Source organism: Morus notabilis, unplaced genomic scaffold, assembly GCF_000414095.1.
Source record: "Morus notabilis unplaced genomic scaffold, ASM41409v2 Scaffold2025, whole genome shotgun sequence".
Lineage (NCBI taxonomy): Eukaryota > Viridiplantae > Streptophyta > Magnoliopsida > Rosales > Moraceae > Morus > Morus notabilis.
In genome coordinates, this window is record NW_010356728.1 from 92510 (window position 1) to 116293 (window position 23784).

General features: G+C 33.3%; 3 protein-coding genes across 4 annotated transcripts; 1 reads left to right on the forward strand and 2 right to left on the reverse strand.

Annotated features, from left to right (window-relative positions):
* Positions 1-1433: 1433 nt before the first annotated feature.
* Positions 1434-4007, reverse strand: LOC21389515 (pentatricopeptide repeat-containing protein At4g35130, chloroplastic). The gene has a single exon (XM_010088537.2). It carries the CDS (start codon positions 3861-3863, stop codon positions 1470-1472), a length of 2394 nt encoding a protein of 797 aa, XP_010086839.1. The 5' UTR covers positions 3864-4007; the 3' UTR covers positions 1434-1469.
* Positions 4008-5731: 1724 nt separating this feature from the next.
* LOC21389516 (probable polyamine transporter At1g31830) lies at positions 5732-8386 on the reverse strand. 2 transcript variants are annotated; one of them, XM_010088538.2, is made up of 2 exons: positions 8006-8386; positions 5732-7180 (listed from the first exon to the last, which is right to left on the reverse strand). In XM_010088538.2, the coding sequence occupies exons 1-2, from the start codon at positions 8006-8008 to the stop codon at positions 5732-5734; spliced, it is 1452 nt and encodes a 483-aa protein (XP_010086840.2). In that variant the 5' UTR covers positions 8009-8386. The 2 variants fall into 2 exon arrangements, with proteins under 2 accessions (XP_010086840.2, XP_024033070.1); XM_024177302.1 differs by having other exon boundaries at positions 7860-8386.
* A 7789-nt stretch (positions 8387-16175) lies between these two features.
* Positions 16176-23777, forward strand: LOC21389518 (hippocampus abundant transcript-like protein 1). Its single transcript, XM_024177237.1, has 14 exons — positions 16176-16420; positions 19785-19896; positions 20666-20778; positions 21093-21215; positions 21541-21740; positions 21849-21924; positions 22072-22158; positions 22591-22671; positions 22767-22799; positions 22936-22989; positions 23078-23119; positions 23261-23339; positions 23430-23500; positions 23627-23777. The coding sequence occupies exons 1-14, from the start codon at positions 16256-16258 to the stop codon at positions 23738-23740; spliced, it is 1350 nt and encodes a 449-aa protein (XP_024033005.1). The 5' UTR covers positions 16176-16255; the 3' UTR covers positions 23741-23777.
* Positions 23778-23784: the final 7 nt, after the last annotated feature.

The following is a 23784-nucleotide window of genomic DNA, read 5'->3' on the forward strand; positions in this document are numbered from 1 at the left end:
ACGTATCACAGTAATCTCAATCTGACCCTCGCCGAGTTCAAGGTTGACTATTGAGATATGTTTCAATTGAGATATATTTGTGAGATGTTTGTTGGAGGATTAGTGTGATTATTTAAATTATAATTCGTAATTTATTATAATATTTTTTTTATAAAAAAATATATATAATTTAAAAATAATTTTAAATTTATGAATTAAACGTCAATTTAATAATTTAATCATTATTTTAGTCTGAATAAATAAGTAAGAGATATTTGATAATGTCGTCTTAATCGATCAGGAGAACTCCACCCCTTGATCTTGGTCCTTGTTGGTTTGTCGATCCTCGGACTTGCAAGGACACATGTCATGTCGTTATTTGTCACATTGTGACAAATTTTTTCCTTTTAGAGTTTAATTTGAGTATAATTCTTGAGTTAAATTTGAGTTATAACTTGAGTTGAACTTGTAACTTGAGTTTGTGTTTGGTTGTGTACATTTGAGTTATGGTTTGAGATAAAAATCTTTTTGAGTTTGTGTTTGAGTGAGTCAAAACTTAAATTTGTATTTAGATAGTATTTTAATAAAAACTCAATGCTGATGAAAAATTTTAATAGGGTATATGAGTCGAGTTTTATTCGTCTTTTCGTTGTTAATGCATAGAAAAAAAAATCATCTCAATCAGAATTAAAACGAAAAAGTTATAGCATTTTTAAGAATAGAAAAAATATTATTTATTAATTTGAGTTTGAGTTTCTGAACTCGAGTTGAAGGAGAAACTTGAACTTGAATTTTAATCTTAAACTCGAGTTTAAACTTAAAAGAACATGAACTCGAATAAAGTTGTAACTCGAGCGGCATTTTTTTAAATTTTTCACTCAAAAGAACAAGCCATGCATAACTAAACAGTCGTGGTTAGATACAAGGATACAGTCGTGGTTAGACACAAGGATTTTATTTTACGAGTCATGTCACACTATCAAGGTAAACTTGTAGCGTGCAATGTGCTATCCTATTATAATTCGGTGGGTAGTAGTAATTCTTTCAACATCGTGCTTTGAATTATATAGGTTTTTATTTTATTTTTATTATTTTGGGTATTCAAGTTTTGCAAATGTGGAGATTGGCTCGTTCGTGGTGGGGTAGTTGTGTTGTGTCGGTGTGAAGATGCATGTTCTAATGATTAAATGCTATGAAATTAAGGCGTAAGAGCCAACTCATTTATGGGCTCTATGCGTAGGATATTATCCACAAAGAGAGATTATCCAAAATCCAAACGTTTTTGTCATTTCCATGAATAAGATACATTTATGGAATTTTTTTTGCTAGATACATTCACTATTTAAATTGATATATCTAATTGCTGTTGTGACAAAATGACGTCTGATATCTACATAATCTTCTTGATAAAGATGTTTGAACAACATGCAAATCTGATCAGATTACGTGTTAAATTCACCAACCTTTTTTCTTTTTTTAATTACCAACAGTCACCAATAATCACCGCATGAGCAATTCCCATCTCTAAAATGGTGGAAAACTTTAGAGTCCCCTACTACTATCTCTCTCTTGGTAATCTCCGAAATCTTCTTTGCAACACTATGGCAATCTTTGCAAATTCTTGTGTTTTTCCTCACAAGAACAGGTTTTCCAACTTTTGTGGAGATCAAGCCAAAACAGATTGCCAATCTCACACTGTGATTCTCTGCGGAATATGCTCTGTTGTTCTTCAAATCTTGTGGCTTTAACTTGATCATTCCATGGACACTTTTCTCTTCCCCTATCTTCCTCAAGAGTATGCTCAAGACATCATAGATAATGTTTGTTTGAACGTGTGATTTATCTTGATTGATGAACTTGTAAGGCTTACTTGATGTAGTACTCTCAACCAAGCTCCATCCAACAGTTTTCTTGATTCCCCTTTGTTTCATTAGTGATTTTATCCGCTCCACATCTGCCCACCTTTCAGCTTCGGCATACAAATTCGAAAGCAAAACGTAACACCCTGTATTATCATGTTCCAAAGCAAAAATGTGTTCCGCAGCATGTTCGGCGAGCTCAATATTTCTATGGTTTCTACTAGCCGTTAGTAATGATCCCCAGATTCGGCCTGTGGGTGTCAATGGCATTTCTTCAATAAAATTCTTGGCTCGGTCAAGATTGCCTGTTCGACCGATAAGATCAAGGATACAGCCATAATGCTCTATCCCGGGAACAATGTTGTAGTCCCTCTTCATTGAGTTATAGAATCTCCACGCCTCGTCGACCATGCCAGATGTGCTGCAAGATGTTAACAAGGAAACAAATGTGATGTAATTGGGTCTGATGCCCTCGTCTCTCATCATGGAGAACAATTCGATTGATTTTCTTCCAAAACCGTGAATGGCATAAGCCATAATAATAGTGTTCCATGAACTCACGTCCCTAAACAATATGCGGTCAAAAATTGCTCGAGCAGTCTCTGGTTCGCCGCACTTTGCATACATGTAGACAAGTGAATTCAAGATATACGTATTTGAGCGGTGTTCTGATTTTGATATATAACCATGAATTTGCTTCCCCTCCTTAAGCGTGGCCACTTCAGAGTATGCGGGTAGGACGCTTGCCAATGTAATAGCATCTGGTTGTAGAGGCTTTATCAAGAGTTCTAGAAATAGGTTTAATGCTTCCTCATTCTGTTCATTTTGTACGTAAGCAGAAATCATGGAACTCCAAGTTACCAGGCTTTTTTCTTCCATTTGACCAAATATATATTCCGCCAATTTTGGTTTTCCAAAGGCACCATATAAATCAATCAAAGAAGTTTCCAACACAACATGAGGGAGAAACCCTTTTCTAATGGCATATCCGTGAGAAGATTTACCATCCAAGAAGGCTCCAAACTGGGCACATGAGGGGAGGAAGTTTATGATTGAAATAGCATCAGGGCTCAAGTTATCATCTTCTTGCATCTTTTTCAAGCAAGCAAATGACTTTTGAGGCTGCGAATTCAGAACAAACCCTCCCATCATCGCGTTCCAAACCACAATAGTTTTCTGAGAAATCTCTCGAAACAATCTCTCCGCATAATCCACCCTACCACACTTGCTATACATGTCAAGAAGCGAAGTCTGAACCATGAGATCCAATTCAAACCCACATTTAAGAACTTGGCAATGAACTTCTTTCCCGCTTCGGATAAAACACTCTATGGAACAAGCTTTCAGCGCGCTAATCATGCTGACCCGATCAGGCGTCATTCCAAATGCTTGCATGTCCAACAAACAAGCTAACGAGTTTCTACCATCCCCAACAGCCACATATGCACCAACCAAGGAATTCCAAGATACGAGATCTCTCACAGGCATTTCATCAAACAGCTCGCCTGCAAGCTTGATAAAACCAGACTTCCCATACATAGAAACAAGCGAGTTACAGACACAAACATCTGAATTCAACCCAACCTTAAACAACTTTCCATGGACCTTTTGTCCTTCGAAAAACGACAACGAAGCACCACAAGCCTTGATCACAAATAGGTAGGTAAAGTTATCCGCTTGAATTCCTTGGTTCTCCATTCTGCGATAAAAATTAATGGCCTCGAAAAACAACCCATTATCCGTAAACCCTCTAATCATAAGATTCCAAACATACGTCTCGGAACAATCCATTTTCTCGAAGATTTCAAGCGCTTCCCTCATTTGCCCAGAATCGACATGATTCCGAATAGCCCGTCTGAGCGACGAATCTCGGCGATTTTCGATTGAGTTCTTTGGTTTTCTTCTACAACTTGGAATCGGTATCGAAGTTCTGGGCTTGGAATCGGTTAGCCGTTTCTCCGAAAGTTTTATCGCTGATATGGAATTGTGGCAGTGGTGGTACTGATGAGATAATGTTGCGGCCATTTTTGGAGAGTTTCAGGATCTAAGAAGCACTAGAGAAGTGACGTCGCAACCTTGGAGTAGCACTCCGAGAATCAAAAGCGTCACTTCATTACGTTTTCCTCAAGAGTCTGGAAGTGATATAAAACGAGTACTGATACAGTTATACTCGCAAAACAAAAAAAAAACAAAAAAGAAAAAAAAAAGAAACAGTCGGAGTCTTTAGTGCAGAAGCTGATTGTCCTTTCGAAAAGGAAAAGAAAGAAAAATCAGTCTCATTACGCATGTACTGTAAACTTTATTACGTAGATGCCGTTCATTTTAAATTTTATTACAGTAAAAAAATTTTATAAATAAATATGTTTAATTATTTTATTATAATAAAAAAATTTTAGATAAAATTATATGTCAATTTAAATTAAAAATTCAAACATCACCCACCCAAACAAAGGCCACATGTTCTGCAGTAGGTAGTGCTGCCACATGTTCTAAAGTTTCACCAAAGTTGTGTGTAAAATAAAACCTTCGGATTTACTTAATTATAAGCGAGTTTTTTAGGCATTCTTTATTTCATTAATTTAAATTTTTTATTTTAATTTTATTATAATTAAAAATTCTCATAAAATCACATCTATTTTAATTTTTTTATTACAGTAAAAAATTTTCACATAAAATTACATCTCAACTCGAATTAAAAACTCAAATCTACGAATTGAACGAGACATTAGTAATTCTCATTTTTCAACTATTAGATATATGCTAAAAATTATATGTTTTCCGTATTTTTTTAATTAAATATGGATTTAACCAGATTTGATGGTTAAAAATCAGAAATTTTCAATAATTTATCTTTTAGAGACCTACTAAAGAAACTCCCAACTTATAATCTAATAAATGTATACCATAAAATAATTTCAAATTATTCTCACTCGTAACTTGAAGTTTCACATCATTCATGTTGTATTCTTGAATTTCAAAAATTGACTTTTACCTTCAAATTTTGAATAGTCCTATTTAACCTTTTTTGTTAGAATTTTTATTAAAAGCCGATAAAAAGACATGAACTCAAGTACAGCCTTATGGTCTAGAACGGATTAAGTGAAACTAATTCACAATTTGAACTAATTAAATGAGACTAATTCATAATTTGAGATGCAAGTTGAGAGCTTTTAAAATTTAAGAGACAAAATAAGATTGACTCCAAAATTCGGACACACAAGTGAAGATAATCTAATATTTTTTTCTCACCGTTACCATCGCAAATCCCCATTATTAACTCACTTTCGGCCTATTATCCTTCATCTGTTATTGCCGGAATCTCTCACTTTGAGTGTCTCTATGGTCCTAGTCTCCTTACTCTTCTGATTTTACTTTGTCCCAAAATGAAAAAACAAAGGACCTCGTTTTTGGTAATAAACTAGCTCATAGCACGCGAACTGAAGATGAAAAATAATATGCACAAACCAGCTAGTCAAAAAAACATCAGCATTGCAAGAAGTAAATAGACAATAGTGAAAACCACAAAAAGGTAAAACATGGGTTTTCTTTCATTCATTGCAACTCAGTGAATGAGCAATTACACTATAAAGCTTCTCAAGACAACCGCTAGAACATTTCTTGTAGCTCAAGGCAGGCATTAGTGCATTACATCATTTCTCTAATTGGTATTTCTTGAAGCTGATATCCTCCATCATCTCTTGTGCAACCTCTATGCGGTTTGCATACTCCTTGCAGCTCACTTCCAAACCACATGTGACTGTGAATGAAATTCAACTCTTTCCATCTGCAGGCAGGAGTAGAAAATTAAAGGGCAAAAAAGGAAAAAGAAAGAAACAAGCTAGCATTTTTTTTTTTTCATTTTTTCATTTTTTTTAACGACTGTTTACCAATATTCATGGTTCATTGCACTGGTGATCTGCAGAAAGGATATCTGGAAGGTCAGACTCCACGGAGAACCTCAACCATCTCTTCTTCTCAGAGTACTTTAGACAAGGTTGCATAACTAGCCCAATTATCACTGCCAAGATGCTTATCACCATGACCTTTGAAGAAGCAAGAGCTAAAACCACGAGTATCAAAAGGGTTGGAGGAATACAAAGCAAAATTGCACCAGCTGTGCCTACAGGTATCTTATAAGGCCTAGATGCAGCTGGATATTTCATTCTCAACTTCACAAATGCTATGAACTCCATAATCATCCCAAAACAGTACAAATAGTTCTCTGCAGCCACTATCTCCTGGAAACTCAACCAGGAGAGTAAAATCACACCGGAGGCAGAAAATAGAATTCCCATGAGAGGAGTCCCGTGCCGAGACTTCTTGCCGAAAAATGCAGGAAGCATCCCACGGCACGCCATTCCCTGAAGCTGATACGCGTCACTACTCATCTCCGCTACGAACATCCCCATGTTTGACAAAGCGGATGCTGCTTGGACCCAAAATCTTAACCACACTCCACCAAGCATTTTCGCGATCTCTGAGAAATAACCATCGGACCACAGTTCACGATGAACTGGAACAGCACCTGTTCCTATCAGAAGGGGGAAAATGTATCCCAATACAACCAAGATAAGAGCGTAAAAGAGAGCTTTCGGAAGCGTTCTACTCGGATTCTCTACCTCACCAGCCAGAGTACTAATGGAATCCCAGTAGTTTAGATTCCAGAACAAAACGTTCAAGTACAATGCCCAGTTCACATTCTGAAGATCTACCACAAGCCATCTCGAAGGCTTTAGTTTGGGAATCGCAACGAATCCCATGAATACGAAAGGAAGAAGCGAAAATACCCCCAGCAAAATAGCAACCCAACCCACAATGGTCAAGCCCCTATAGTTCAAGTAAGTGAAAACAGCAGTCAATAACAGAATTGCAATTATTCTATAGAGACCACTCTCCAACACAGGAATTGCTGATTTGAGATAGTCCAAGAAAAGAACTGGGTATAGAGCATTGTCAATGACCCCACTTAGCCATTTCATCCAACCTTGTTGGAAGCCCCAATAGGACCCCAAAGCTGATGAAACCCAAACTACATATCCTCCGTTTTCGGGGAACATCGTCGCCATCTCGGCAGTGATCAAGGCCTCAGGAATGCTCCATATAACCGCGAAAACCAGAAAACCAAGAAGGGCTAAAAGGGGACCAGCAGCCTGGACACTGTCCTCAACCCCAAATGGCCCTCCTGAGACCTCATAGAAGATCAAGAATACAAGAGGTACAACCGATACCTTATGAATTCTTTCTAACTTGGGAGAAGATCCCTCCCCTAAAGGAACATATTCAGCACCGTTGTACTCCGGCATTGGAGCAGAAGTTTGCCTAGACAATGAGCTTCTCTGCTTCTGCATTCAATATCACATCTTAAAAAATTACAAAGAGGGAGAAAACTCAATTACAGCAAAAGGGTAGTCCTCAAAATGAGAACTAAACCCTTAGTTTTCAAACACATGCACCTCGCTGGTCCTTTGCTTTTCATTGTTCACTAATATCTACGCTATGTTTGATTTAAATAATTGACGTAAGCACGTGTAGAATATTAGCATCTCCTGGTTTAAAAACAAGAACGAAAATAAAAAAGAAAAAGGGGTGAATATAACAACAGAATGAGGAAAGATCAAGGTTCAATATCAAGCCAGAGAGCCCCAGATATATCATAATACAAAGAAATAACTAAAAACGGAAATCATGTGGAAATAACTAAAATGCACCATTTCCTTAGCAACTTTAACTAAAGAAAAAGAAATCCCTATTAAAGTTCATAATATCATGGGATGGGGTACACAAAATAGAGTTCCTGCTTATAAGATTCTCTCCTCTGTTTCACGCAAGGAGAGGGGGGGAAGAGTCTAACATTTCAAACGTATATACGCGATTCTTACAAGGGCAGTAAAAGCGAAATTGACCACAAACGAAATAACAATTTGAGTAAATCCAACTTTTTTTTTCTCTCTTTTCTTGAAATAGAAGAAAATTCTACTCAGATTAAAGTCTATCATCCATCCAAGAGAACCAAAAAGGTACCTTTCGTCTCGGGGATCAAAGAATCGAAAGAAATCAATCCGAACAGGAAAAGGAAAGAAACGAAACGACGCCGTACAATAAGGATTCAATCACGAAATTAGCAAATTATGAAGAAGAAGAAGAAGAACAAAAAGAAGAATATAAACCATTGAAAGAAGCAGAGGCGAGATTCGCTAGAAGCTCGAAGTATGTTGGTAATTGAAGTGATGTGTCATAAAGCGCGAGGAGTGATTCTCTGAATATCCCACCACGCGTCCTCTTCACGGCGAGAAGTGACGTTTTTTTCGATCCATTTGGCCCTTTTTTTTTTTTTTTTTTTTTAAAAAAAGGGAACTTTTGCTTCGCAAATCGTAGACCAAGACAGAGAGAAACAGAGAAAAACGAACTCGAGGGGTAATTAGACATTTGCATTTTTTTTTAAAAAAAACGACCGAAAGAGAAAAGCGCCAATAGAAGGAGCCTCTGGTGCAATCCCATTGGCGAAGATGAGTCGCTTCACAATTGCCATGTTTCTGTCTCTCTTTTTTTTTTTTGAGTTTTTATGTAAAGATTAGAAAAAATGAAATATTCTGACATTTGTATGAGAAATTTTCAGTTCCATATATTTTATTTGATTTGATGTGATTTAATTATTTAACGGTATAAATCATATTGTACCAGTAGAAAGATCATAGAAAAACTCTTCTTTTTTTTTCTTTTTTTCTTGTTATTTCTCTTTGCTCGATCAAATTTTATTAGAGTCGGTAAAAAGGAGAACACTTTCCCTGTAGAAACGCCACTACAGTTTTCTTACACACACAAAAGATAAAAAATAAAAAAAAGGGTTGACTTTCAGTCGGAGCCTACCTTGAAATAAATAAAACTTCAACAATAGTCATAACATATGTGCTCTTTAACAATGGATTAGGTTTTTCAATAATCTGTTATAAGTGTTTCACATCAAAAAATTTACAATGCGGATTCAAAATTGCTTCATTTATATATTAAACCACTGAAATAGTCTAACAATTAAAACAATAATCCGTAACAGTAGTTATAAAGAACAACTCTTTAGTAAAAATTTCTTTAAATCAATTGAAAAACGTAATGTAATTATTATTGTTATTATTTTGAGTTGAATTTCATTTTCTTCAATATTCAAGACTTGAGATGAATTAAAATTAATAGGTTAATAGTTTACATAAGTTAATAAATAAGTCAAATTACTGTTTTATCCATAAGTTGTTTGGTTATGAACTATAACTTGACAAGTTATTATCTATAATTCACGGTTTTTGTCCATAACTTGTCTGGTTATGAACCATAACTTAACAAATTTATCCATAATTTATCTAGTTATGAACCATAACTTGACAAATTATGACCTATTAATTTATATAACTAAAAATTAGCCTATATATTTTCTTAAACTTCTTATATTTACCTATTTTCTACCATTTCCGTATTTTTACCTTCTATAAAATTGATTAATGGATGTCGTGGCTCATTAGACACATTATGGATCTTGATGGCACAGGCCCAGCTTCCTTTCTCAATAGAACACTAATATATCCGTAAGTTGTTTAGTTATGAACCATAACTTGACAAGTTATTATTCATAATTCACGGTTTTTGTCCATAACTTGTCTGGTTATGAACCATAACTTAACAAGTTTATCCATAATTTATCTAATTATGAACCATAACTTAACAAATTATGACCTATTAATTTATATAACTAAAAATTAACTTATATATTTTCTTAAACTTCTTATATTTGCCTATTTTCTACCGTATTTTTACCTTCTATAAAATTGATTAATGGATGTCGTGGCCCATTAGACACATTGTGGATCTTGATGGCACAGGCCCAGCTTCCTTTCTCAATAGAACACTAATACATGATTAGGAACTTAATTCTGTACTCGGTACTTTTAATTTTTTTTTTATAAAAAAATATGGCACTTAATTTACATGAATTATAATTGCAAATCTTGAAGTTTACCAGAAATATGATTGTAAATCGCAAACAAGGCGAGCTAAAGTTTTAGCATTGCCATGTATGGTGACGGATTACTTTTCAGTAGCCTACTATATAGAACTCATCTCATCTATCAATAAAAACAAAAACAAAAAAACAAAACAAAACAAAACAAAAACTATTCTCATCCTCTTCTCTTACAAGTTACAACAATTATTGATTATTGCTGGTGTTCAGAGGTAGAATTTACCTTTCTAATTTTCACTTGCGTACGAGCTTCAGCATACTCGATCTTCGCGGCAATTCTACATACTAGAACTAGGTATAAAACCCTCTTGTTCTTTTCTCATCTCTACTTTCTTCTTATTTAAAGAAATGTTAAATACAGATTCTATTATAAATTCTAATTTAAATTTTTAACACGTGTCATTTTTATTTTTTTTTTAAAATAAAATAACTTAATAATAAGTCATTCTTTTTACACTTATTTACAAGAATGTCATTATTCTCTTTTGCCTCTTAAATTCAATGATTTAAAGCCAAAAAAAAAAAAAAAAAAATTTTCTTAGGAGTTTTAAGGAGAAAAAGACAAAAATAACTCCTAAAGTACACATTTTGCTGCAGCATTTGGCTTCTACGATCTTACAGAGTTTCTTTGAGGCACCCATTTAAGTTCATGATTACCTATAATAGGAGGAAAAAAAATGAGAGAGAGATATTCAATACATAATCGGATACTAAAACATACAATTTGTAACCAAAGAACATGGAGCATATAAGCAAAAAGTTGATGAACATAACAAGAATATAACATAATTATATATATATAAAAGAATGGAGCATAAAAAAAAAAAAGAAGAAGAGAAAAAACCATAAACAACAAAGAATTAAAACTGGAGCAAATTATATACATAAGAGAAACCAAAACATATATCAGACGCATCAAAGGAAAAAAATGAAAAAGAAAAGGAAAAACCATTGAAAACAAAAATAAAAACAAAATTGAAGCAAAATTATATATCTTAGGAGTTGTTTTATTTTTCTTCTTTTTAAGAGAATTACACACCAAAATTTTCCAATTGCCCACTGAGAAAAATAACACTTCCTTGTATGCAAGCTACTCTCACTCTCCTTTTTTTTTCGTTTCATCCACGGGAATATGTAGGGTTGTTAGATTTAGGAGGCAAAAGAGAGTAATCATATTTTTGTAAATAAGTATAAAAAGAATGACTTATTATTAAGTTAGTTTGTTTTAAAAAATAGAGATGACACGTATTAAAAAATTAAACTAAAATCTGTAAATAAAGTATTTAGCATTCCTCAAATTTAATAGTACTATTACATTTACATGTTTTTTCAGTTAAATACATACTCACTGACGTATTTGGAAATGTCGCGCATGCTCTTATTTAATAAAAAAAAATTATTTATTATTATATTCTTCATACTGAACTCGATCATTAAAAAAAAAATCAAATTTATGGTCTAGCCATTGATGCTAGGAGACCGTCCGCTAAAGTAAAATGGCACCGTTTGAAATTTTCTGTTGTCCAAGTCCTTTGGCAATAACTTATACCTTCAATTTTTGCATGAAGCTAAGGAAATTACATTAGATAGATTGAAGGCTCTAACTGGATTAACATTGTAATGTTAATATAAATAACTCAACTTAGGCAAATTTGGTGGTAGCTTAAACAGAAATAAAAAGATTAATACTTCTATTTCCAGATGAGTTTAAACAAAATTTACAACAATCATAACAGGAAAAGAAAAAAAAAATATAATAATAAAAATATAAACACCAGTGAAAACATGTGATAATATAAACACCAGTGAAAAACATATACTGATGATCAAACTCAAAGTTCTTCAGGATTAATGCTCCGAAGTACAGGACTCCAAGAACTCCTAATCCGGTTCTGCTTTGCTAAATTGGCCTTCAAAATGTGGTGCTTCTTCCGCAAAAGATTCAGTCGTTGTTCCACGGACAAAGAAGGCAAATCTGCTTGTTTCATGCTATTATTTTTACTACAACCCCCCATGGCTTCTAACATTTGCTTCAAGTCTTGCTTCCGTACGACAATCTTCAACCTCACAACTCCATTATCTTCCTCCGTCTGCGAACCGGCGTGGCCTCCTCCGTTTGCATTAGCAATGGCGTCAAGAAGATCACTATTGCTTCTTGTGTTGCTAGCTAGTCCTTGATAGTTGATTCCGAGCTCGGAAAAGGCGAAACTGATGATCTCTCTTTGGCGACGCCTTCCCTCCTGCAAATTTGAGCTCCATTGGGAAATTAGTACATATGTTTTGATTATTATCCCTATCTAATTCTAATATATAATCTTTGTGGAATGAATATGGTACTGCCTAGCTTTTTTATAGTAATCGCTAGCGAGCTAGGTAATTAAAGGATCGTGACCCATTATAAAATTAATACTTCATGATTTAGACCGGAAATTCAACTACAAAACTTTAGCAATTTGACTTTGTTAGGAATCTTGCCAAATGCTCCATTTTGCCCTTCACCTGGCTAGGTTGTTGAGTAGATTTTAGGTGCCATTTTGCCTAGTCATAAGGGTAAGAATGTCTCTCCATCAAAGGTTCAAGGTGGTTAGCTTGTCTTCCCAACGGTCTTTGCTTGTACAACTTGGAGCTAGGAAAGGTATAATAATTAAAAATTTTAATTTGTTCATGAACATTCGATTGATCCATTGACTTTGATTTGCATTATTTGTGTAATTTCTTTTTCAACTAACGAGAGCAAGTTTTTGAAACAATAAATATCACCGACGGATCACATGCAAAATGCCATATTTGCGCCGGAACTTAATGAAAGCGACCGCGTACGTGTTGGAAACTATAGATTAATGTAAATTCAATTGGTGCGGCTATGATTAATTGGGCATGAAACATTCTTTGAAGATAACGTGTGAATTACTTGGAACGTCAAATAGGAGGATGAGCTGTGAATAGCCAGTCTTTCTAATCATTCCTCTTCTCCAAGCTCACCTAAATGTCATCTTCTATCTTTATAAATCATTACGGGTTCGTTCCGTATGATAATTTAAATTAAAATGATTTTAATTATGATTCTGAAATTAGAATCATAATTTATGAATTTATGTTCAAATTATGATTTTAAAATCATGATTCAGAATCAGGGATTTGAATCAACTTGAATCAAGAGGGGGGGTGTAGTTTTAGAATCATGATTTGAGCTAGTTTAAAACATCATATCAGATTTTAAATCATGATTCAGAATCATCTAAACTAAACACTAATTCTGAATCATGATTTAAAATCACTATAAATAAACACTAATTCTAAATCAAAATCTAAAATCATAATTATAGATTTATCTACTAAACGCACCCAACATTCACATGACAAAGAATCTGGCAACCAAATGAGAACGTTACTTATTACTTGTGTTCTCATTTCAACTGCTGTCTTGTGCTAATTATCTGCATTTGGAAGTCGTTTCAGCAACTAACTTTCCACGTGTACATCTGCGCTCGGAAGGAATTAAGTTGGCCAGCATTTATGTGTGCTTTGTTCAGTAATACTTCTGTATGTTCTACCACAATGGCTGCGTATTTCAGACACGCGAAATATCGCCATTGTGAGTGGCTGAGGTGACGTGGCTCTCATCCGAGGAGTGACTAGTTTAAAGTAGGCCTAATGTGAATGTAAGTCCTATCAGGGGGCCCCTTTTGTCAGGCCCAGAGGGAGTATGCTAAAGTTAGCCGCCCCCTCTCCGGATTATCATTTAGCAAAAAGAAAGAAAGAAAAAGACAACGAGTAATTTTCAAAAGAGAACGAAAAAATAAAAATCATTATCGACCCAATGCTGGACCTGCCCCACTAGCAGGGCTCATCACAGGAATTACATGTGATTGTGTTATGTTGGGAGTTGGTTCTAGGCCTGGAAAACTTTTTTAGATAGAAAAAAAAGGGAATTTATTTTTAAGAGTGTATAAATTTAAATTTTTATTTCTTACATTTAATAAATATCTTTTTATTAGTGTAATTATTTGAGTAAAAATCTTATAAATTAAGAGTAAATAATAAAAATTTTGACTACGCGGATGACACATAATTGTACGTGTGCAAGCAGCTCTATATGTAACCCCCAAAAAAAGTAGCACTATGTATATCTTATTTATTCATTTATTTATTATTATTATTTTTTAATATGATGTGGTTTCAAACTCTATATCGTACAATGATTTGTTCAGTGAAATCAGGCTTAGAATTTAGTATTAAGCATGTCTGCAACTATACATATCTTTATATATTTTTATCTAACAGACTCGATGCATACTTTTTTTCATTTACTAGTACGGTGCATCTTATATATTATATGATGCATCTTATATATTATATGATGCATCTTCAAGTAAAAGAATTATATGATGCATCTTATATAATGTGAATAATGTCATAGTAATTAGAAGTGTGGTCGATTCGGGTTAAACACTGTTGGCATCAAGCTGTTCGATTTTCAATCCTCGAAAACGGCAAACAAATTACTAATAGACGGGGAATCGATGTGAACCCAACTACTTGGTGTTCCGTTTCATATGTTTGAAACCGTTGGTGCAATGGAGAAACTAAAAAGAACGAGAGAGAAAAGCGTACGTGAGTAATATTGGGTCTTTAAGTCTGTGGTTAGGGCTCTTTAGACCTTAAGAAATGTGTGACTAATATTGGGTCTTTAAGTCTGTGGTTAGGGCTCTTTAGACCTTAAGAAATGATGTGGATTTGTCATTAACTAAACTTATAATATATATATATAGATATAATTGCCTATTTACTTAACATAGGAAAAAAAAAAAAACAATGATAAAACAACAAACAAAGATTAGACACCACAATCCGAACGATCTGCGTAGGGTCAACAATTATTAAGCACTACTGTAACAACAAGAGCCCCTAATTTAACCTCAATATGGAAGATGGAGATTATTTTTTTATATAGTTTTCGAAATTATAGAGGAATATATATTGGTCATTCATATAAGATCAAGTTGAGTTATGTGCAAAAAAAAAAAAAAAAGAAGATGAAAAACGATGGCATTGCCAGTAATATTTTGTCCAATCTTATTAACATCATGTCAAGATAAATGCTAAATATTGATTGGAAATTTACCTATTTGAAACTATACTTGGAGGTTTTTTCTTCGTTAGGTATTGTATCATATCCTATGATAAAATATTAATATATGTATGTAAGTTGGACAAATGAGTACAAACTATACCAAGCAAACTTACTCGGGATTCCCACTAATAATAATCTATTTTTTTAACTTCTAATTATAATAATCTATTTCACCTTCCTCTTTTGCTTATACTTTCTTAGGGCCATAATTAATTATTATTAGTATTTTGAAATAGGTAAATTGTATTCTAAATTAAAAAAAAAAATACACACACCAATATTAAACTCGGTATACAAAGACTCTTAACCCTAAAAAGCACATGGTTCTATCAGTACGATTTAATGATGCACAAAGGATGATAAAACCTATGCTTAGTTTTCTCAACAGAAAAACACATAGACGAACCAATAAACACGCCTAAAAAGATAACTTTGGATTTTTGTTTAATTTGCCATATTCAAGTTAATTCCATTATCCGGTAACTATATTACAGGAATTACGTGTTGCACACATTTAAACCTAACTTTTGGATTTTTAAATTTTTAAATTTTTAAATCAATACACTTCTTTAAAATTCCACAATGACATAATAGTTACTCAGCACCACCACACCACTAAATCACTGATAGGAATGTTTGAGGAAATTTGACAACAAGAGTCTCTCATTGTTGTTCACATTTACGTGTCTGTTCTACCTAGTAAAATCACACGCCTAGATAGCTGTGCATACGCATATGTTTAGTCGTCAGTCAAATGTTGATGTCCTTAATTAGACAAGACCGCATGAGGACTTAGAAGCCACGATACCCTATTTTTTTTGCTTTTATCTCTCATCTAAACGACTAAAGGAGTGAGCGAAAATAACCACCATTTTTTTAGGGGATGTTTAGTTGGAGGATTCAAACCATAATTTGAATCATGGTTCATGATTCGTTATAATATTTTCTTTCATAAAAAATACACGTAAATAAAAAATAATTTTAATCACATGATTCTAATCCATGAACCAAACGTATCATAACTTCCAACTCAAGTTTTCTCTCTCTCTCTAGAAAAAGGGGTCAAAAGAATAATTAAAGCAAAATAGAGGGACCCGATAAAGCTAAATAGAACGGTTCCGAAGGATCCCCAGGAATGTCTATAAAGCGGTTTATTTTCTTCTCTCCAAAGAATTATAGGACGTTACTACAAGTTAGGGAGCAGTTGAATACTCCTTTTTCGTTTTTCTGAAATAATCACAGCAGTGGGTTAATATCAAAGGATATAATTAGTATATGGAGAAGTTGAGAGTTCTGGGTCACTTGTTTGTGACGATTTTTCTTTACTTCTTCGGAAGCTCCACTGTGGCTCCTGCCATTACAGATGTGACTATGACGGCTCTTTGCCCTGGTCGTGATGAGTGTTCTTTTGCCATTTATCTCACTGGGTTTCAACAAGCGGTACGTATTATTTTTTATTATTATCGTCCTCATCGTCCTCTTCTTTCTTTGGTTTCACCTCTTGTGAGAGCTTGCCTCGTTGTTTCGATGATTTGAGTTTAGAATTTGAGATTCGAGTTTAGAATTTGAGTTGAGATGTGATTATATATGAGAATTTTTTATTATAGTAAAAAAATTAAATGTGATTATTTGTGAGAACTTTTTACTGTAATAAAACTCAAATTTTAAACTCGAATCAACGAAACGAACGAGGCTTAAATTTTCTTCTACAGTTTTGTGACCATAGAGAGGATTATCATAAAATTTGGATTCGCATTTTTTGCCCAAGAGAAAACCATCTTGTTTATAATATTCAGGTTTTTTTTTTTCCTAATGTTTTTTGCATATAGTAATCCTTGCGACTATTTGTCGTCCTCTTCTTTCTTTCGTTTCACCTCTTGTGAGAGGTTTAATTTTCTTCTACAGTTTTGTGACCATAGAGAGGATTATCATTAAATTTGGATTCGCATTTTTTGCCCAAGAGAAGTCCATCTTGTTTATAATATTCAGTTTTTTTTTTTTTTTTCCTAATGTTTTTTGCATATAGTAATCCTTGCGACTATTTAAAGAAATGGAAGACTCTCAAAGTTTGTTGAAGAAACGATGTATTGGTGTCTAAAAGACTGAATTTTGAAGCATTTACACCTTTCATTAACTTGAAAAATAAATTAAGTCTTAAAGGCTAAAGCTGCAGATTTTTTATTCTTTAAAAAAAAAAAAGTTAAAAGATTTTTTTCTTAAAAAAAAAAAAAAAAAAAAACTGTTAAAAAAGTTGCGGAAATGGAAGACTCTCAAAGTTTGTTGAAGAAACGATGTATTGGTGTCTAAAAGACTGAATTTTGAAGCATTTACACCTTTCATTAACTTGAAAAATAAATTAAGTCTTAAAGGCTAAAGCTGCAGATTTTTTATTCTTTAAAAAAAAAAAGTTAAAAGATTTTTTTCTTTAAAAAAAAAAAAAAAAAAGACTGATTAAAGAGTTGCAGTGTTAATCAGAAAAGGAAAGATTGCGCTTTTTCCTCGGAAATAGGCGAGTCTTAAGCTCTTGTTAACAAAGAGATAAACATTTTTTTAATTGATTGTTGGTTTGTTATTACTTTTTGTAGCTTCTTTTCCTCGGAAATAGGCGAGTCTTTAAGCTCTTGTTAACAAAGATATAAACATTTTTTTAATTGATTGTTGGTTTGTTATTACTTTTTGTAGCTTTCTTATTTTAATCTTATAATTTTCTCATAGTTGCATTGTTAACGTATAACTAGAGAAAGCCTGCCCTTTACTTATATTTTCAGTGAATAGAAGAGGATGAGTAAAAGCAAAGATTTTTTACTAACTATGTGAAATTATATTTTTAAAAGATTTTGATATGATAAAATTGGCATTAAAATTTTTTGACAAATAATATAAATATTGGAATGACTTTATAAAATCTTACTGAAGCTCTATATAGTTTTCAAAGTCTTTGATTTTATAAAACTTACTGAAGCTCTTTTAGAAGGTAGTCCAAAGTAACACCACTAGAAGCAACTTTTGAATCCTTGAAACCAAAATTAATATTAAAAAACAATGCCAAACAGCATCCGTTTGACTTTAATTTGGCTTTTGCTTTTAGGTACTCCAAGAAAAAGAGGTAAAAACTTATTTTTAAGTTGGTCTTTGAAATCATATACACATTATTTTAAAATTGGATATTAATGAGCCACTACCATCCAAATATATCCGTCCTTATGACTCATTCCATATTATTGTCCAATAACATGGACAAACATTACTCCCTTCATTTGTTGCAAGATATTTGGGAGAAGAAAATGGACAACATATATACGTGGGCATGAAATTAGGGTCGAGTACACAACAACACGACTCGAAAACGACACGAATTTCGCAGGTTAGGGTTGAGAAAAAAGAGGTTCGAGTCAGAATTGGGTCGACCTGAAATTGACACGAAAAACACGGGTCAATTTTCGGATTTGATCCGCCTAACCCGAACACGACATGAAACTCGTAAAAAATTAAAAAATACATATATTTTTCATTACATATTTTGATTTTATTATGAACTCATGATATCATGATAGTTATACTCAAAATCTTATATTATTATTTGCTTAATTTCAATGGATGTTATTGTATTTTAGTGTGTTATGAATTTTAAGTTATTTTTAATATGTAAAAAATTAAATAAAAGTATATAATTTTTGTGTCAATTTCGAGTTCACAGGTCAATTTCGTGTCACGGGTCATTTTCGTGTCATGTCAACCCGTAAAGTGGTCGTGTTGCGGTTTTTAAAAAATTTCGTGTTACGGGTTGTGTTCGGGTTAAATGTAAATTTAAAAAGAAACGATCAAAACACGATACGTGACATGAATTACCACTCCTACATGAAATCATTTGATTATAGATTTCTGCAACAGATTATAGATTTCTGCAACAAAAAGATAGCTCTTTTTTTTTTTTTTTTTTCCAATTTAAGATCACTTTATCCATATGCCACTTAAGAGATTTTAGGTCCTCTCCTTTCGCGTTTATTTTCTTCATGACCAAACAAAACTTGAATTCAATACTGCAATTAATATGTGGGGCACTTACGTTTGTCATTTCAGAAAAAAGGCAAACGCAGAATCTGTCGATTTTGGAAACTAAAAGATAAAATATCATCGTCAGAATCCAAGAACACGCTTCTTTCTTTTTATGAAAAAGTAAAACAAGTACGACCTCGATGATGTAAACCCATCGTTATTTTCTTTCTCAAATGCTTCGTTATCGTACGAAAAAAGATTTTTAAGAACATGGTATTGGAAATTTTACTGCGAGATGAAAAAGAATATCTAAATAATAAATCTTTATTTATATTGCTTGACATAATTTTTGTGCTGATTACAATAAAAAACGTGATTACTAGAAGCCGAAACTGTAAATATATGTTCATACTCATATATACATATATATATATATATACACACACACACATATAATGATATAAACGTATACATAAGCATGCATAAATAAATAAAAATTCAAAAGCTTTATATTGTGACCTCCAATTTGTATTGGAAGTAGATCTTGTGTTTTTGTCTTTCTTTAGTTTTTATTTGCATGGATATTTCTTAGTCAGATCTGGGACCTTAAAAGAGAAAGGGTCGGGCCCATTTAGCCGACCCAAACTTGGAGCTCTATTTCTACTAAATGTTCTCTATCTCTATTGTTTCATTTGAAAAAAAAAAAAAAAAAAAAAAAAAAGATATAACATGTAAGTGTACAAATAAAATATTGGAATTTTGTACCTAAGTTGTAAAATGATGATATACATATCATGGTGTAATGCAGATCACAGGACTGGGAATGGTGGTGATGACCCCAGTGATAGGGAATCTTTCCGACAAGTACGGCAGAAAATCCCTCCTCACACTTCCATTGACACTCAACATTATTCCACTAGGTATCCATGATTCAGTGCCATTTAACTTCTTCTTTGTGCCTTTGTGCGTCGAAAGTGCCCTTGTGGGCCTATATATGCACCATTCATCCCATTTTATATAAGCTTTTGAAGATGGAGTGGGGTGACTAAAGTGATACCTTTATCAACCAGCTGTCATTTTACAAGTTCGTGCTCATTTTCTCTTGACCAATACAAGAATGCTTCTAGTGTTATTTACAATAATTAGATAACAATAATATAATAATAACAATAACAATAACAATGTTTTTTCTTTGGTAGAAATAATAGTTATAATGTTGCTAGTGCAATTTGATGTTATATATATATATATATGGTAATAACTAATAATTGATTATTAATAGACTTTTTCCACTTTTTTTTAGTTAGTATTCGTCGGTATGATTGTTCTGATATGATATATGCTTCACTTTAGAGGACACTTTTAATATTTTTAGAAAAAACGAGATTAGAAGGTTAATTTTTAGTGATATGCCTGTTGATACGATCCTTCACTTTCAACAGCCTTGTTTTGATTCATTTAATAGAGAATTCAACATGGCAATATGAAAAAAAAAAAAAAAAAATCATATAGGTTAGGCTTTGTTTCAAACTCTTATATCTATATCAGATTCCGTTAGTTTTGCATACATTTTTTTCTTTTTTTATGTGATTTTGACCGTATTTAATTTTTTGAAAAAAATAAACTACTAAAGTGGAAAACTCTTTATTTAATGTGTGTTTGTTTTGAATTTTTTTTTTCTTTGGGCAGTAATACTGGCGTATAACAGGACAACCAATTTCTTTTACGCATATTATGTCATGAAGACTTTAACGGCAATGGTATGCGAGGGCAGTACCAACTGTCTGGCCCTTGCATATGTGGTAATTATCACTTCAACTCTCCTCTCCTTTAATACAAAACTTTAGATATTAGCTAAGTTTTTTTTAACTAGTCATGAATTTACATGTTAATTATATAATCCAGATCATTATGCGGTGACACGGTATGTCAATTTCTTACTAGTTGAAAAACCAGATATTCAACTTAATTTTCATGTTGGTCAATCTAATAAATAAAAAATAAGAAAGAAAAGAATGCAAGTTCTCATAGTTTCCACTGCAATATATAGTGCAAGTATTCAATTGATCAGTTTTCTTATTTAGTACTGAGAAATTACAGTAATTAATCCATATAGGCTGACCACATATCGGATCAAGGGCGAGCATCAGCATTTGGAATTATGTCTGGTGTTGTTTCAGCAGCTTTTGTTTGTGGAACTTTAGCATCTCGTTTCCTCCCCACTGCTTCAACATTTCAGGTTTTTTTTTTTCCTGGAAAACAAATAAGTCTATGTATGTATGCATAAACTTATCTTTACGTAACATATAAAAGTGAGAAACACAACACATCATTTATTCATTGTAACATTGAGGTTGGAAAGGTGCAACACCAAGAAATTTATAGTTATTTCAGACAACTGTTCCTCCTCTACAACATCAGTATGTTGAATAAATATCAGGGAGGACTGTCTAACAAATTTTATGTATATATATATATATATAATGATGATCATGTTGGTGTGACGGTAATACATGGTTGCGTATTTTATATATATATATATATATATATATATATATATTCAGGTTGCTGCATTGGCATCCATGACTGCAGCCGTATATATGAGAGTTTTCCTGGAGGAAAGCTTGCCACATGAGGATAGTCTGAGGCAGCCTATTTTGAAAGGTGGACCGGATATCGAAAAGAATGGCGAGGCCCCAAAAAGGACACAGGTTTCTAAGACGTTTCCGACGATGAAGGACTTAATTAGCTTGCTCAAGAGCAGGTAATACTTCGATAAATACATGAGACATATTTTAGATTCAGAATGTCTTATAAAGATTAGTCATGCTTTTTCTGTTAGCTAAAACTGTAAAACTCTCTGTTGGCGCAGTAAAACATTTTCAGAAGCAGCAACTGTTTCCTTCTTCAATAGTCTTGCGGAGGGCGGGTTCCAAGCTTCGTTAATGGTAAAGTTCTACCTTGAAGTTTAAGGAACTTATGAATGGTTGGATTAATTAATAATAGATCCATATAACAAATAGTCACTATTCTAGTACTTATGTCAGCAAGAAAAACAAAGGAATTAACTGAGAATTAACTATCTCACAATGCAGTATTTCTTAAAGGCTCGTTTTCATTTCAACAAAGACCAGTTTGCTGATCTTATGCTAATTCTTGGGGTTGCAGGAGCCATTTCACAGGTATGCGATGTTTGTTACAGATTAAGCGCCCTAATCCTCTACAAACAAAAGCAATAATATAAAGAAACCACAAACAAGCAAACACAATAAAGCCACTGACTCTGCGTCAGGACAATAATTAATGGTCCATTTAATATGAAGATTCAAATTAGAGTGGTTTAAACCTTTGGGTTTGAATCATATGGGTTTTGAATGTGGGATTTGAACCTGGGTTCAAATCTTGAGAACCCATGAGAGGCCAATTTTAGAAACCCTTTGCTTTTTATGGTTCAAATGTCACTTTTTACTTTTTGCAAAGAAACACTGGTTAACTTTAGGTTCAAACCACTTGAACTCTCATATCAAACGGATCTTAAGTGTCACACGCTTAACAGTTAATGCACGGACCTTCGCCACTGACAAAAATTTGATCATTTCTGCTACATTTTGCAGCTGCTTTTCCTGCCCCTGCTTGCTCCCATTGTTGGAGAGACAAAGTTGCTCTGTATAGGGCTTTTCGTAGGATGTATAAATGTATGTGCCTTTATCATCACTATTTCCATTTTTTTACATGCATGTTGAATAAACGCTGACTGTTACCTTTTTCTTTTCTTCTAATTTTTATTCAGACGTTTGTTTACAGCATATCATGGTCAGCTTGGGTAATCCTCTTAAACCAAAGTCAATTGCTTTTGTATTTCTATGCCATTGTTGAATAATTGTTATGTATACTAATCCACTACTGCTATGTGTGTAAAAATGTGGTAACTAAAGAAGTTATTTTTCACATTTGTGCAGGTAGTTTATGCCGCCTCAATTTTTTCCGTTTTTTCTGTTTTTGCATACCCAACAGTAGGTCGTTTTGCTTTCATTTTGTCGACAGCTTTGCTACTTAGATTGAATACTAGAGTTTTCCATGAAAATTTTTTGTCTTATTCAGGTACGTAGCATTGCATCAAAACAAGTGGGGTCCGATGAGCAGGTAAATTTTACTCTAAAAAGACGTGCAGTTGAATATCTGCCCGTCAAATGAAAAACTCATTTCTTGTTTCATTGATTTTCATTTTCGGTTTGTTTATGTAAATCTTAGTTTACTGACTTAAACAAGTAAAATTTATATCAGGGGAAGGCTCAAGGATGTCTTTCAGGGATAAGTTCTTTAGCTAGCATTATTTCTCCATTTATTTTCAGTCCTCTAACAGGTTGGTCGAAAAACTTATGTAACATTTTTTTGGGCTTAAAGATAAATGTAACAAAGAATCAAAGATTAAGTAGTTGTCTTCTCCTTTCAGCTTTGTTCTTATCAGAAAGAGCACCGTTTTATTTCCCTGGTTTCAGTATCATGTGCATTGGCCTTGCCATGGTAAGAGTTTATATAGTATGCAAGTTTGTAATGTTTTTTTGCTAGGTAAAGAGGCTTATTTTAACGTCTTTGTTTAGCTTTTCTTTCCTCATGGATTTATTTGACATGTCACAATTCTTTGTGCAGACGATTGCCTTCATCCAAGGTACTATGATTAAAACCGTCCCTCCTTTATCAAGTCAGACAACCAACAACAACAGCAGCAGCAGCAGCAGCAGCAGCAGCGTGGAAGATCAGTGATGAGGAAATGAAGTATCTATATCGAGCCTAGAATTTGACAGTTT